This window comes from Doryrhamphus excisus, linkage group LG12 (assembly GCF_037039965.1).
Source record: "Doryrhamphus excisus strain RoL-2023G ecotype Guam linkage group LG12, RoL_Dexc_Guam_v1.1, whole genome shotgun sequence".
Taxonomy (NCBI): Eukaryota; Metazoa; Chordata; class Actinopteri; order Syngnathiformes; family Syngnathidae; genus Doryrhamphus; species Doryrhamphus excisus.
In genome coordinates, this window is record NC_136368.1 from 16,976,669 (window position 1) to 16,994,405 (window position 17,737).

Sequence of the window (17,737 nt, forward strand, 5' to 3'; positions counted from 1 at the left end):
ACCAAAGTTGATTTTATTTTTTAACTTATTTATGTAATTTAAACTTAATTTTGGTCAGTAAACATGACTTTATAATCACAGACTGTTCAATGAATTAATGCAGGAGATGAGCACTGCCTTATTTGCAGCTATACAGAGTGGATAACATCACTTACTAATTACCTTTTTGCACGTCATTATGTCACCAATCGTAAGGCTCTTCTGGTGGAAATAAAAAGTCATCACCATGGAAGTGAAAATAAACATCAATAAAGCTCCAGATAAAAGAAACACCCACCAATATTGTCCACACTCATAGTCTAACCGTTCGACTGTTGCGACCATCATTACGGATAAAGATTGTATATACTTGAGCATGTTAAAGCATCTGTGGCAGTAATAAAACAATGAGGTGGTCCTATTATTGACAGGATGACCAGAATCAATAGCCTTATGTTGATTCAGGAAAAGGCTAAAGACTGTGTTGTTTGTCTTCTGCCCCTTCTACTTCCTTCTCAATGAAACAATGCATAAAGCACTCCAGCATCTCCAGTTGCAGTCTGGTTTATTAGGTTCCAGCAGGAAATGTGACATCATGGACACATCACTCCTAAACTGAGGCGACTTTTGCATGTGAATGTTTGTTTTTTTTTCTACAATGAAACCCCAGCCAGCAGGGCGCGGAACAAATCAGGCCTGTGAATGACAACAGACCGACCCTCAAGTTAGGGGGCCAAAATTTGGCAGCGACCAACACTTTTGCAGCAGATTCCTAAAAACAACAGGTTCTTGTGCACAATATTACACATTAGGCCGCATGGTGGGCGAGTGGTTAGCATAGAGAAGACCATCAGGAGATCTCCACTTGGGCATCTCTGTGTTTTCTTGTCACTGGCCCTAATCCTCTTTAGTCATTTACTGTAATGTTCATTCATTCATTCATTTTCTACCGCTTTTCCTCACGATGATCGCAGGGGTGCTGGAGCCTATCCCATCTGTCTTTGGGCAAGAGGCGGGGTACACCCGCAGCGCACATATAGTCAAACAACCATTCACACTCACATTCATACTGTAGAAATCCTCCCCCTGAGGACTCTAAGTGGGTTTCGAATAGAGGATAAGGGAATCTTAAAGAACCAAATCATAGAATGAGAACCAGATTGTTTATTCCTGACAACAATACCTAATACAGACGTCTGGGCTTATCTGCAGTCCCTGTATGCCTACAAGTAAGCGGGTCTTATTACAGTGCAGCTGCAAAAAAGCACCCTTCCTTTCACTGCCCGTTTTATACACTCAAGATTGTGTAAGAGGCTGGAGTCCTGGACCAATCAGCTTTCGCCACTGCCATTGCTTGAACCGCTTTCACTGTGTTTCTGCTTTCGTTTGTTTGCTGGGGCACCAAGACATCTTTTTCTTTTGTTCGCAGGGGCTTCAAGGCATCTTTTCCTTTGCAGGGGGCATCAAGGCATCTCGAACATTTTGCTTTTCCATTGTTGCAAAGCAAGCTGACATATGCGTACTTGATGTTTCCACCTTAACTGTCAGTTGTCACGTTAGTCCTTTTTTGTGTATAAGTATCTTTTGTCTGTATTTGTGAGACTATGTGTTTGTTTTAGCGTTTATCTTTAGCTAGCAAAATTGAGCAAATACCTTCAATACCTATGGACAATTTGGAGTCGCCAATTAACTTAGCATGCAAACTCAACACAAAGATGGCCGAGGGTGGAATTGAACCCTGGTCTCCTAGCTGTGAGGTCTGCACGCTAACCACTCGGGCGCCGTGCAGCCCCGTCTTGTAATGCTATCTGTTAAAATCTGTGGACCAACATCAACAAATGTGCAACAAATGGCCCCAAGAGCCACACTTTGGACACCACTGCTGTAAATCGATGCTGGTCTGGCGCCAATACAGTTGAAGTAAAAGTGTTTCTGGTGTAAATTCAATAATCTAATCCAATTGTTGTTTTTATTGAACCCCATAGAGAATGAAATTCACAGGTCGGCCAAGTAAAGAGACACAATAAACATCCTCTCTTGTGTCTGCGACAAGTGAGGGTCTCCCCGGTGTTATATCAGTTTATCAACTAACCAAACAGACCTAATCCACAGGCGCTGCCTTTAAACAGGCCTGATCAAATTAAGTCGTTAAAGAGTGCCAAGTCTTCACACGGAGGCCAAGAAAGTCAAGTGAAGATTAGTGAGTGTCTGTCAGAGAGACTGTCAAATTAGAGGTTAGGGGTGAAAATTCAGTGTGAACTTGGGTGGTTTTAACCTGCCTTTGAAGAAACATTATTGTATAACACTATGTAAAAAGGAAATATAGAATTTTCTTCTATATTTGGTGTCCCTAAAGTCTGAATGCATCAGCAATAGCACGTCTTTATTACAGATACATTTATTAAACACAGTTGAATCAGAGCGGGCCAAAAGTAGGTAAGGAGAATGACTTTTTGAATATTGATTTAATTCTAATATATGTTTTTTTTTTTAAACTATTGTTTGTATTGTACATTTTTTGCACCAAGTCTTCAAAGCGTCATGATTACGCACAAAATTAAACAAGCTGAGGCCAGGACATATACGTACATACATCATACATTATATAATAAGTTTAATTCATGTCACATAATTAATGAATAGATTCAAAAAAATCTACACAAATAACTGATTATTTAAAACCAATAAGTAGTACAAATATAATATTACATATAAATAAAATATATTCCAGTTTTATTATTTTTTAATTTTAATTTTATACATTTATTTTTGACACTCTCCCGGGCAAAAATAGATATATTATATGAATGATTTAAAGAATTATAATGTAATTTATTCCAAATTATTTTTGTGTGTGTGTGTACAAGGCATGCAGTAAATAAAATGCGTATATTACCTGTCCAGACGTTAAGTTGTACGCTGTATTTCCGCTAGTGGGCGCTCTTGCCTTTCGGAAATAAATAGAACTCATTCAGCTCAGTCGCCCTGTTTAACAGACAGCTGCCTGGCGCTGACTTCCCCGCCCAGGGACCAATCGCAACGGTAAGGGGCGGGGCCTGAGTATAACCTCATATCTCTACTCGGGGGGTCTCTGACGCTGACTTTCTATCCCGGCTTGGAAGCTGAGCGGCGGCGTCGTCTCCTCTCATCGTCCGCGGCCGCCTGGGACGGATCTGCGTCATTCAGCCACTGCACCTCTACTATGATAACTTCCATCCCAGCTCTTTTGTCATTGATTTATATGCCATGCTTGATCATATTCTCCATTTTGATTGTTTTTTCCTTTTGATTATTGTTATTATTATTCTTGCTTGTCACCACTAACGCCGTCTATACTCATTTGCATTTCACAAACCCGTGTGTGCCGCCGCTTTTGGATTTTTCCCAACCGGACTCAAACAAAGGGGATTTATTTGTGTATGTACGTTCTCTGTGAGGAATGTATAAGGACGGAGAATATTCCCAGTGAATCAACTACCGCTATGCGCCTTTGCTTGGCGGCGCACGTCTGCCTCCTGTGCGTCTGCACAGAATAAGAAGACGCACCACTTTATTAGGATACAAAGGGAAGACGACACTTTCTTTTTTCCTCCTTGAACACACTTTTTGGGGACAGACGTTTATTTATTTTGGTTAAAGTCATGGGGAAGTCGATGTGGAGTTATTATTTTGGAGTTCTCTTTATCACCTTCAGAGCGGACTTTTGTCGAGCGCTCATCTTGGAGTCCATCTACTGGAACACAACAAACACCAAGTAAGTGCGCGCATACGCAACACAGCACATGCTTACACGGATTGTGGAAAAATTTATTTTAATGAGGTTCACATTTGCTGTAGTGTCCAAAGTGCGGCTCGGGGGCCCTCTGTGTACCATAGCTATTTTTTATTGGCCCATTGTAAAGAAAACAAGCAAAAAAGCACAGTGTAACAGAACAAAAGTAGAATGTTGCTAATACTATTAATATTCCTGTAGGCTTTGGAACGGACAATGCAAAGCTGATGTATGCATTTAATACATTGGAATATCATGCAAAAGGCCAGTTTTTTTCATTTTCTGTGCAAACCGGTAACTTTTTTTGGTCATTTTGAAAACTTTTACAAGATCCCGAGTGTTTTTTTAATAGCTCTATACTATTAATTACCATTGACAATATGAAGAAAATAAAATAAATTCAATATTTATTCATTTATGTATATATTTATTCAATATTTCACTTTGTATGTAGTGAACCTGGAGAACTTTTTGAATTGAACAACTGAAATGTACTCATATTTATTCATTTATGTATATATTTATTCAATATTTCACTTTGTATGCAGTGAACCTGTGGAACTTTTTGAATTGAACAACTGAAATGAACTAACTTTTCAAGATATTCTGATTTATTGAGTTGCATCTGTATAAATGATAAAATTAAAATAAATTTTAAAAATACATTTTAAATTTGGTTCAATTTCGGTGTAAAGAAAATAAGAAAAAAAGTGGAAAAAATATAATTAACATTTAGGAATTTTTTTTTAAATAAAGAAAAAAGTGCTATTAATAAAATGGAAACATAAAAATTCATACTTGCAATACAATGCAATTGAAACCAAACTTGGCATGCACCTGCTTTGCTTTGCTTCTTCCTACTCCTTTTCAGACATGCTAAATGAGATGTACTTCAATGTAACTTTCTTTCACATGCTGGAAATAATCCAACACATCAAAAAATGCACAGCTCCAATCACCACATACAGAAAGTAGAACAAAGACTGTCATTGATTTAACAATACGTCATTAAATTCCCTATTGTCCCGCTCTTCCAATTAGACTTCATGTTGCAAAGCGCAACTTTCTCATTTTGTAACTCACTTTACTATGAAGAGTGGTAAAAAATAAACAATATTTTGTAAATAAATATAAGCAAAAATATGCATTTAAGATGTATTTGTAAACAGGCATATATACTTTATAAATGACATGTATCTATATTACACTTACATTTACATACAAAAAGTATGCAAATGAACAAATTTCAGCAATTTTTTTGCTCGTATGAAAATGACATCCAGAACATACTGTATGGGTTTAGTATGTTTCCATACTTGTCCCCGCTGTAAAAAGTTTGCATACCCTCAGAATAGACCAGGACAAGTTACAGTTGAATGACTTGCTTGGAGTTTTTATTTGTATTTTACTGTATTAATTCCCAAGTTATTGCTTTACTTACATTACTATATTACTTTAATCTAATTTATTTTCTATTTATTTACATAATTTATATATATTTTAATTCACATACTTATTTTAATGAAATTTATAAAATATAACACATTTATTTTATTACATTTTTTATTACATTTGTTACATTTAGTGAGGATAAGCGGCATAGAAAATGGTTGGATGGATGTATATTTCTACCCCCCGAAATTATTATGCATGTCTTTGTCTCTATATTAGAAAATGGTAACATTTAAGCACACAGGAAGTGAACAAACTATTATACAAACTATTATAGTAATTGCTCGATGAAGTGAGCTCGGCTTCTTCCCACTCCTATTCGGATGTTGGTCACAATGGATGATCACCACTAAATACAACTATTTTAGAGACTGCAGTGTCCTTGGGGGTAGCCATTTGCATTTTGCATTACATTCTAAACACAAATTTCGTACTATTTTGTAGTGATTTTTACACAAAGCTGAAACGTTAGCCGTATTTCTTTAAATGCATTTAACTACTTTTCATATAATGGTTATATATTCTATGTTACCACGATTTTCACGGTAACTGTTGAAATTTGACCAAAATACGCTCATACTTTGACCGCAGTCTGCTTTTTAGATGCAAAAATCATAGTTTATCAATAAATTCTATACTGTTTTGTTTGTTTTGTGTTTATGAACATCGATAAAGTGCAATAATGAAGACATTTATTGTGATCTATCCCGCATTTGTAGCTTAGTCATAGTAAACATAGTAAATACATAGTAAAGTATTGCCCAATTTGAACATGGATCCTAATCATCCACTTGTAGAACTCACTTTATTGATTCACAAAAAGGCCAAGAGACATTGTCAAGAGTCCAATTCCCATTTAAACTTTCAAAAAAGGTGTGTGTTGATGTGTGATGCTGTGCACAAAATAACACATGAACAGTTATAGCGTGTTGCCTGGATGGCCGTCACGTTTTTTGGTGTTTTTTTTTTTTTTTTAAAGATTCACAGGACTGAGCTTTTTGGCTTGCATGTAGCACCCTTTGCCTTCAGCCTAAACTGCCACAGCCATCTGTGTACCTATCTAGGTTGCCACCTGCTTGTCTCTCTACTGCTCGGCTGTAGAGGGTGGAAAGTCAGGACACATACACAAAAAGGCATTATATTGTACTACTATACATATATATGCTTTTGTATTAAATATATTTCATTTATATTAATATATATGCTATTGGATGTTATATTTTATACTTATTTCATTGTATTTTTAAACAATTAACTAGTTATTGTTCATGTATTGTCAATTATTAATTAATGAAACTTTGAATTGGAATGTATGCACTTTCTAAAAATAAAATTACTTTATTATTAATGAGATATGTTATTAGATATTGCACTAAATTGCTTTGTCACCAATAACTAAGATCTGTATATGCTATAGGATGCTATATTTTATACTTATTTCATTGTATTTTTAAACATTTAACTAGTTATTGTTCATTTATTCTCAATTATTAATGAAATGAAACTTTTTGTATGTAATGTATGCATTTTCTAAAAATAAAATGACTATTATTAATGAGATATGTTATTAGATATTGCACTAAATAACTAAGATATGGATGTTTTGTTCAAATAGCTTAGCATATTTAGCATCTTTACAGCACAAAATGTAGCCCCACATTCCATGAAAGCCTTGTATGACTGAGAATGACAAGCGCTGTAGTAAAGGAATGGATTGGAATAGTCGTAAATCTGTTTTCAATCCAAGCAATAGTAATGTTTCGTGTGTATTATAAAACCCTGTTAGATTGAAGGTCAGGAAATGCAGCTTCTAAAATTACACGTGGCCTGTCAACTTTTATTTTGAAAATGGTGATACTGGTCTGACCTTGGGAGATTTTTGAGCTGCCCCCCCCCCGGGCTGCCGCAAACGCAGCAACATTCCATTGAATTAGTGTGTGCATGTGTGCATTCTTTGTGTTCTGTCTGGTGTTTGGGGGTGAAGTGATATCATTGATGGTCGGGTTTGTTGGGAAATCCCTTCATGAGTTTTTGATACCTAATGGAGACGACACAGCCAATCCTTCTTATTGTCCATGTTCATAGGTTGCAAATAGATGAGAACACATGACCAGCATCATTGACAAATGCTGGGTCCTAATAATGATAATAATAACCAGAAAAGCACTTACAGAGCGCAGACCCTCCGCCAAACGCCGTAGTTCCCCCATATTGTGATTTACACCACAAATATGAGTCCTACATTTATTTTATTTTTTACCATGAGAATAGTTTCTATAGTGGTGAATTTCTTCTGGATCTAGCGCCATAGCTTTTTTTGTATTTTTTGTTAAATGTTGGAATGGTTTCAGTCGATCGAGATGTGGAAGTAGTAACAACTCCCAAGATGGAAACTGTAGAATTTGAGTAAAAGTGGCTATTCTTATGAGTTGCAAAATCACTAGCCTGAATGATTTGATGCTGGAATGGTTTGAGAAATGAGGGGGATTTAAAAAAAAAAAAAAAAACAGACAATGAGGAACTCCAGGAAAACTGGGAATTTTGGGAACACTCATTACAGAATTTTGAAGATTACGCTGAATGCTTTGGTGTTGTGATGGTTTCAGACGGTAGAGAAAAGTGGACGTAGTGCGAATTTTCAAGATCAAAGGGAGGTATTGTTATGGAAAAATTTGTATTTTTGGGAAAAGCCAGCATTTTTGGAACATCGAACATGGATAGCCTGATTGTTGTGAATGAGATTAATGTATTGGCGTTCCAATGGTTTCAATCAGTTGTAGAGAATTGTACCATTCATGTTATGGATAACGTGGAATTTGGGGACAACTGGGAATTTGGGGATTTTTGAGCTGAATATTTTGATTCTATCAGATATCTGATTAAAAAAAAAATATCAGCCTGCATCTCAACTCTCCGATTTTGGCTATCCGATCCTAGACTCCAGCCCACAGCATCTACCCAGCAGTCACCGGATTGAGACCAACAGCTTCTGCTAGCGTGCTAACAAACTGGCAAGGAGCAAAAATAATGTCAGCCGTGTGGAAGTGAAAAAAACAACAACCTTGCAGCTGAGTGCAACTCTTGTCATGTCAAGTTTACCATGGTGGCGCAGAACTGGGGAAGTTTTATACAACCAACTTTATCGCAACCTCAAGTGGCATCAACACGGTAAACTCCCACGGGACGGCGAAATGTTATTACTTTTAACAGAAAAGAGCGAGCCCTGTTGGTGGTGAGTAAAGTTGGTTTGAAAGGTTTCGTATAAATAAAACTAAATAAATAAATAAAACTCAATAAAACTAAATAACTAAAACTAAATAAAACTAAATAACTAAAACTAAATAAAACTAAATAAATCAAAATTGTCCTCATACCGACTGTTGCTGTCTAGTATTCTCTAAGTATGATAATATTCCACATTACAAAATAAATAAAACTATGTATGATTTGTGTTGATATCGGATCATATCTGCTGCAATATCGGTATCGGAACGGAAGTGAAAAAACTGTATCGGGACACCCCTTGTTTTGAACAAGCTCAATGTTTTGATGGTTTGAATCGGCTGAGAAATATGGAAGTTGTAAGAACTCACACAATAAAAAGGGCATTTTCGGGAAGTGAGAATGTTTGTTGTTACAGATCGCCAAGGGTTTGAATCAAAACTAAAATCTAAAATCTAAACGCTCCATTCCCATTGGGAATGTTGTCGCAGAAAATGTGGGATTTTTTTTTTTTTAACGTCGTCTCCCGAATGAGCTGAACACTTTGATGTCGGAATGTTGGAATGTCTTGAATCGGTAGACAAGTGGGAAGTAGTTAAGTGTCAAAAATAGCAACATTCTCCGCTGCCACTGCGTCTCTTTCTTAGTTTGTGTTTGGACTCTTTGACTGTTGAAGGACAAACGTTTGAAATGTGAAGGCTCCAGGCCGGTCGGTCTTAATGCCTTTGTAGGTGGGGGCAGCAAATAAAGGAAGGCTTTCTCCGTGCACATACGACATGTGTGCATCTATGGAACAAAAAAAAAAAAAAATCTCTCCACAAGGCCCACGGCTGTGTCGATTAAACCTCATTGTTGTGTTCTCTTTACTCCTTTACTGCCCTTATGCATGCAACCCCTAAGAATCTCCACATTCTCCTCACCCCAGTCTAACACACACACACACACAAGCACACACACACACAAATACACACACGCCTACTTCCTCTGCTAATCCATTTTGTATTTAGAAGGGAGAAACAAAAGAGAGGCCTGCTTACATGGTTAATGTTAAAAGAGCGCTCCCTCTCCTCCTCTGCAGTTCATTAAGAGATTACAGAGAAGCCCAAAGGCCCTTTGTGACCGGCCAGTGACGGGGGCACCTCTGTGGGTTCTTTTGTTCAAATAAGGGGCTGTGGTGGGGGGGTGGCATAGAGATGCAGGTCCATCATGAATGAGTGACAAGGTCTTGTGCGGATGTGTGTAACTTTGTGCCCTTTATTTTGTCTGCATCTCCGAGGTCAGCGTGGATGATGTTAGCATGGAAGTAAAATTGTACACTTTAATGGTTACTGTGGATGTGAAAATGTATTTTCAGTGTTAAAGGAATGAAAGGAATGATAATTGTAGCATTAGAAGTTGCATGAATATTTTGTTTTATGAAATGATTCATGACGTATTCTGGTCTCAGACTGCTTCCAAGCCCCATTTCAGCGTTGGTGATTTGAATTCTTCTGTGTTCCGAAAATTGTCAAATTTTAGTTGACGTTCTTCCGGTTCTGCGGAGGTATACGTATATGTAGCAATTACCGAAGCAACACAAATGCAACCACACGTCCTCGTGTTTTAAAAGGTGAGTTAAATTGGTTAACAAAATGGTCAGATTACTGGCGTTATAAGGTTGGTGGTCAAAGATGATTACCGGGGTCATGCATTAGAAGGTACAAGAATGAAACAGAGCTGGGTGGAAGAAAGCATCGGGGTCCCCTTGTGAGAAGAAGGGTAGTAATTATATGGAGGGCTGCTCAGATTCCATAGTCCTGGATTACTGCTTGAAAGGTAGTGCCGAAGGCGGCAATTGCAGGCACAGCCAGAAAGAGGACAAAGAGTATAAGGTGACAGTCAGCATAAAGACCTCCGTCCCCTCGGCCGACAGAGGGCAAAAGCCGGAGCGGCGCATAGAAGCGAGGGTGGATTAACCGTCACCGCTATTGCCGTCTTTGTATGCTGCCTTAATGAAACCTTGCATTGCAGCTGGGATTCAAACACTTGCTCTTGATGGGTGGCAAATATTCCCCACTCGGATGAGAACGGAGGAAAGATTGTGATAGCGATACGCCGCTGTGGCTCTGTTTCATCACACAAACAACCACTGCTTCAAATTGGAAGCCTGAAATTGAGACAAGGGTGATAGGAAGCAAGTACAGTGACAGGAGGACAATGGGTTACATAGTTGGGAAAACACACTGATATCGGAGAGGAGAGAAGTGGCTGAGGGAGATTTACTCTTTGTTTGGAGACGTCAGCATTCTCCTCCGCTTTAGCTTTCTGTTCTCTTTCCCAAACAACTTAACACACAAACGCATACACAAACCCAAAGGATGAAAAGTTAGTGCGATTAAACAAAAAAAAAAAACAGATGAGCAGAGACCCAACGCTCTTTCAAGGCTGCAGTGTCACACACCAGTGCACCCAAACCGGCAAATTGTCCATTTTCATCCCCACTTGGCAGGCAAACCTTGAGCGGGGGTGGGGGGGGGGGGGGGGGGGGGCTCGTCAGCGCATTTTGGTCAGATTTACAACCTTCTCAGTATTAATGAAGCATTTTCTAGGCAAAGGACATCAGTGATTCTTCAACAGTCAAATGAAAAAAAAATACTCCCATGATCGCCGATGTTGGATCAACATTTGCAATAAAAGTGACATTTCATTAGATTAGCTGCAGAACTCTCACTCGCGACAGAAGCTATCAAGCTAAATGCATAATTCAGGTTTAAGCCGTCACACACACATTCAAAGTATAAAAAGTACTCATCACTATAGAACTGGAGTCATAGCACACAACTATGGTGCGTTCAGGGGCCGCCCAACCAAGTGTGAAATCTAAAAAAACATTATCGATACAACCTTCTCAGTATTAATGAAGCATTTTCTAGGCAAAGGACATCAGTGATTCTTCAACAGTCATATTTATTGTTTATATATGGACAAAAGATTACTAGCTTACTAGCAACTGGAAAAAAAATCTGCGAGTAATCGCCTATGTTGGATCAACATTTGCAATAAAAGTGACATATTAGATTAGCTACAGAACACTCACTAGTGACGGAAGCTATCGAGCTAAATGCATAATTCAGGTTTAAATAACAATTACTCATCACTATAGAACTGGAGTCATAGCACACAACTATGGTGCGTTCAGGGGCCGCTCAACCAAGTGTGAAATCTAAATACTTGAAGAAAAAAATTACCGGTGAAACATAAAGACATAAATATTTAAAAATGTCAACCTTTTTAAAATGTTATTATTTTATTATCACATATTTTTATTATTACATATTTTTATTTAGAGTGAAAAAAAGTTTTTTTTCTGAGATTTTTTTTAACCAAAAATCTGCGAGGATCCACTATACAGTATATTAACTCATACATGTTTTTATTTTCAATCCGACCGATTCGTCTTTTATGTTTTTTTTGTGCGAGAAGTAAAAGAGATGATGACACAACTGCACAACAGAAGAGATCATGTTTGGTGCATTTTTAAGCCGAAAAAAACCCCATCCACAAGGTGGCAGAAGTGCATTTTTATAAAAAAATTGTTTTGTATATATAGCAGATTATATAAACATGCTATATAGCATGTCATAGCCCAAAAATACAAGTATGGCGTATATCTTAGAGTATATCTTCTTGATATATAGTATTTATGAGAATGCACAAGTTAAACTTGACTATCATCAACACAAACACGTCACACATGTGCTCATGCAGCCCAGCGGACTTTAGTGCGATTGCGACTCTGCAGTAACGTTTGGGTTGCACACAATGGAATATTGTGTCGGTGGTCAATGATGTTTTTAAGCTCATGCTTATCGTGTTTTGCTTTGCTTCTGCATCATCGCTGGAAACGTTTGATCTCCTGCAAGTTGTCCACTTCCTGCAGAGATAACATTCATGGGGTCCTGACACCCTTATTGATAACATTGTCAGAAATGTGCTTGCACACCTCGTGTGTAAATAGGATGTTGGTCGATATCCAGACATATGCATGTCAGTGTCAGAAGGCTGTGCCTTTTTAATAATATGAATCATCTCAGTTTGATTAGGACTCAAGGCACCTTATTATTTTCTTTAAATATACAACCTTTATCTCATTGGTGTCCATCTTTGCTGGACATACAGCATTACCGTCGAGTGTGTGTCCTCAGGGGTAAAAAAAAATATCCACTCGACCTATTTAGCTGTTGCGCATGAGTTTGAGTGTGTTCGTGCTTATGAGTGTTACTGTATATTGCGTGCATGCACGTTTGTTGAGCACATGCTATTTGCTAGAGGCAAAAAAACATGATGCATTCACTTGGAGAAAAAAAAAAAAAGATGTTCCGTATGTGTTCATTTGATAGAATAGCTGCATAATCTCAAAGCCTTGATGTGTATTTAAAATGATTCTGCACTGATTTACTCCCCCTTTTTTCCATTTAATTGTGTGCTTGTCGTTAATTATGAATTGTCTGTGCCTTACCACAAGTCCCCAGCTGGAGGTCTCCCCTGACAGTCTGCGGTGGCTGCTTTTGTAGTCAAAGAAAAAAAAAAAAAAGACATAAGCCTGACTCTGCCGCTCAGTCTGGGGGGAGCTGAATATGTCCAAAACGTGCTCACGTCATGCTTTTCCTCATTATTTCTTTCAGGGATAGGGTTCCAAGTTAACACATGATACAAACTTGTTATATTTGTAAGTTATTTTGGAGTATTCCTATTGCTTTCTATTATAAAAGGTTGTGAAATGTGACTACGGAGGAGCGATAGCGCTTAAGTTTTTTAATTGAAATTGACATTTAACACATAACTCTTTCACAATGTTTACCACAACTTAACAATTACATTTTAAATAGCATTGCAGACGCTGTCAAATCACATACATATTTTATGTTTAGCCAGCACCATTGTCTGCGTGGCTGTTCTCCACCTGTCATTTCTTGAATATTTCATGTTCATAATGTCAGTTAACCGCGTCAAATACGGCCGAACACCAACAAGTATGCACACATGCACGCGTACAACAGCGTAGCGGACATTTGCTAAGCATCACCTTCCACAGTAAAAGACAAGTGACTGTCGCTTCACCATACGTGATACCGAGGGCAGATCAGTCATTCGGACAAAAAAATTGCAAATACATCAGTGGTGATAGACCAGGGTTCAATTCCACCCTCGGCCATCTCTGTGTGGAGTTTGCATGTTCTCCCCGTGCATGCGTGGGTTTTCTCCAGGTACTCCGGTTTCCTCCCACATTCCAAAAACATGCTAGGTTAATTGTCGACTCCAAATTGTCCATAGGTATGAATGTGAGTGTGAATGGTTGTTTGTCTATATGTGCCCTATGATTGGCTGGCGACCAGTCCAGGGTGTACCCCGCCTCTCGCCGTAGACAGCTGGGATAGTCTCCATGGCAGCATGCTGCTTTTATCGTTTTATTTCCCTCTCTCCATTTATGATGTTGAATCGTTCAAAAACAGGTGCACCGCACCTCACCGGGCACATAGTTGAGCCGAGCCGCCTCTGTTTGGCGATCCATATGGGTGGATTGTCCCGTACCGAACGGCCCAAGCGGTACACGGTTTTACATCCCTAATAAAAAACACAATAGAAAGGTTCTTTGATAATCTACAAAGATACAAATGTGATAAATTATAACGCCTTTAATGTGAGACAGAAATGACATGCTGTCATGTAAATTAGATAAATAAAATGAGGCAATTTCATTATTGTTAAATTACGTCTGTTGTGATCTTGCACTGCATACAAATCTAATATAATTATATTCCAATATAATTCATTAAAATTCAATAACTTTTCAGAGGGCAGAGGTTGCTTCTAATAGAACGGTAGGGCTAACACTGTGAGATGATTATTCCTCTTATTCCTCTCGGGCATCTGTGGGTATATTCCACATTGTAATAAACTTGGGACACACTGACTCAGCAAATACAATTTTCACCTTCATTTTGAGCGTAATCTGGTATGCAGTCAAAGGAATGCTGCAGGGCCTCTCGAGTTGGAGACTAAACTGCAACATTATTTTCCTTTTGGGAAATATTTAGGGAAATTCAATTACACTCCCAGACAAAGCCCTATAGGCGTTTGGAGTTTCTGCTCCTGTTGCTGTTGTTGCTGGTGTTTCCTCAACAAGCTAGATTCATCTTATTATTTGTAAACCTCGTGAAACGGTGTTCTATATACTGCTTCCAAATCTGTGAAGCACGCGGTTTTCTTGTCGTTAATCTGCTGAATTATTTGCTCTGAGCACCGTTTCCACAATGTGGTGCAGGAAATCTATGCAGAATACTTGGATGTAATGGGTCTTGCTTTGTATGAGGCAAATTCACTCACATAATGTTCCAAACTACAGCTTCAACCTTGTAAGTCAGGTTTTTGTGTAAATATGAACTCATACCCAAATTACCACTGTATACATAGAACAAAAGAACATAAACTATGGGAATAAAAAAAAACCTAAATACATGAATTAAATGAAACGGTAATAATAAAAACGATAATAATAAGAGCACCTCTTTTACCGTGTTAAATGAAGCGCTCCCTCTCTGGCAGTAATGTTAAATGGTTTTATGATTTCAGACTGTCTGTGAACAGGACGCAGAGCAAAGCTTAGTTTGCTGATGTTGTTTAAGCTCGGTTCAATCGCTAACATTGAGAACCACCTATGTAAAACTAATAAACTGCAGCAATTAATCAACGGTTAATCCATTATCCAGTTATTTTGGTCATTTGAACTGTGTCGGGGCGGCACGGTGGTGAAGTGGTTAGTGCGCAGACCTCACAGCTAGGAGACCAGGGTTCAATTCCACCCTCGGCCATCTCTTTGTGGAGTTTGCATGTTCTCCCCGTACATTCCAAAAACATGCTAGGTTAATTGGCGACTCCAAATTGTCCATAGGTATGAATGTGAGTGTGAATGGTTGTTTGTCTATATGTGCCCTGTGATTGGCTGGCCACCAGTCCAGAGTGTACGCCCCAAGACAGCTGGGATAGGCTCCAGCAACCCCCATAGGTGAGGAATAAAAAATGAATGAATGAACTGTGTCAGTTTAAAACTGTAATAATTGGTTATTAAAGTAGTTATTTGTCGCAACCGTACTGATATTCATAAACACTACAATATCTGAACAATTTCAGTGACACACTAAAGCTGAAGCACTAAAAGATTGAACAATAACGGTCTTTCCCCAAGGTTTACAGCTAGTAGAAAGCACTAGATCACAAAGTGAACACAAAGCCACGCTGTCGTGAAAATAATAACACATTTAGTCTGAATGTTCGGTCGGGGAAACACTGCATTATGAATGTGATGTCTTGTGTAACACCAAGATTCTTCTCCTTCTTGCAGATTCGTGCCAGGTCAAGGTGTGGTACTGTACCCCCAGATTGGTGACAAATTGGACATTGTGTGCCCGCGTGTGGACGGTGGGGTGGGCGATGGAGTGGAGTTTTACAAGGTGTACATGGTGCCCAGGGATCAACTGGAAAGCTGCACCATTACCAAGGCTGACACGCCACTCCTCAACTGTGTCAAGCCTGATCAAGACGTAAAGTTCACCCTCAAGTTTCAGGAGTTTAGTCCCAACCTCTGGGGCTTGGAGTTCTTCAGGGGAAAAGACTATTACATCATCTGTAAGTACATATATGAAATCTGTTCATTCATTCCGCTTATCCTCACCCTCTTTGGGCGAGAGGTGGGGTACACCCTGGACTGGTGGCCAGCCAATCACAGGGCACATATAGACAAACAACCATTCACACTCACATTCATACCTATGGACAATTTGGAGTCGCCAATTAACCTAGCATGTTTTTGGAATGTGGGAAGAAACCGGAGTACCCGGAGAAAACCCACGCATGCACGGGGAGAACATGCAAACTCCACATAGAGATGCCCGAGGGCGGAGTCAAACTTGGCTCTCCAAGCTGTGGGGCATGTGCGCTAACCACTTGTCTACCGTGCAGCGTGGAAAATCCAAATACTTTTAATTCTTCACCAGTGAAGTTCATTCATTCATTTTCTACCGCTTTTCCTCACAAGGGTCGCGGGGGTGCTGGAGCCTATCCCAGCTGTCTTCGGGCGAGAGGCGGGGTACACCCTGGACTGGTGGCCAGCCAATCACAGGGCACATGTAGACAAACAACCATTCACACTCGCATGCACTCCAAACTCCACATAGAGATGCCCAAGGGCGGAGTCGAACTTGGCTCTCCAAGCTGTGGGGCCTGTGCGCTAACCACTTGTCTACCGTGCAGCATGGAAAATCCAAATACTCTTAATTCTCCACCAGTGAAATGATGTGGCTAATTTACAGAAATGTGGGAGGAAACCGGAGTACCCGGAGATGGCCGAGGTTGGAATTGAACTCCGGTCTCCTAGCTGTGAGGCCCACTGCGCACTAACCACTAGTCCACCGTGCAGCCTAAATACTACCCCTCCCCATCACTATCCACCATGATAGGTGTGGCTACTGCACTTTTGTCGATTAAGCGTCATGTGCTAACATCCTCAGGGAAGTTTTGACAAGGTTTAGTGAAGACCTCCCGTGTTGTAAAACGGGGAGGTGGACCGAACCATCTGTGTGGTGTAGAGGGGGGGTGCATCGAAGATAATACCATCTGTGAGGCTATGCCACCACCATCTGTGTGCTTGTCACTGCAGAGGAGAGCCATATTTCTTATTCTCTAGAAGGAAGGGGGTAAAAGATAGGGAAATAGTTGCAGGAAATATCATCTCATCCAAGCAAACAAATCAATGTGCTAGTCGTCATGTTTGATAAACGCCTTGCAGCAACTGGCTAGCGCTACCGTTAATTTCCTCTAAGTGCTTAGCAACATGTGCGAGGACATATGAAAAGCAGCTGCTTCCGAAAAAAACATGTTCATGGCACATGACACAGTTCTGCTTTTGATAGCTTCAAACCAAGCAGCCAACTGTAATGCTTCCTCGTGATATTTGCATAGGACTGTAGTGTTTGTCTTCATGTGTGAAGGTTGGTGGTCCTGCTGGTGAGATTTGCATCATGCAAAAGATGCCGGTGAAAATTATGCAATGGTTGAAAGTTGCACACATATAGTTTCACACATATATTTAAGACAACCGTGCACATCCACAGAAGCTGAAAAATCATTAAGAGTATTGTGTGTGTGTGCTGAAAGACTACAAAGGCTTCTCACTACAAAGACTCCATCACCCTCCTCTCACCTCCTCCTCATCTCCCTTCACTGAAGCACTGCTGTTAAATATTAGTCAATTTTTCGCCGTAGGAACTTTTCTCA

The 17,737-nt window shown here is 39.3% G+C and overlaps 1 protein-coding gene across 1 annotated transcript in view; it reads left to right on the top strand.

The window, feature by feature from the left end:
- The first annotated feature begins 3,094 nt into the window (after positions 1 to 3,094).
- efnb2a (ephrin-B2a) overlaps positions 3,095 to 17,737 on the top strand; it is a 33,033-nt gene continuing 18,390 nt past the window's right edge. The window contains exons 1-2 of the mRNA XM_058081690.2: positions 3,095 to 3,733; positions 15,807 to 16,090. Coding sequence (XP_057937673.1) covers positions 3,621 to 3,733; positions 15,807 to 16,090 — 397 coding nt within the window. The 5' untranslated portion in view covers positions 3,095 to 3,620. The remainder of the gene's footprint in view (positions 3,734 to 15,806; positions 16,091 to 17,737) is intronic.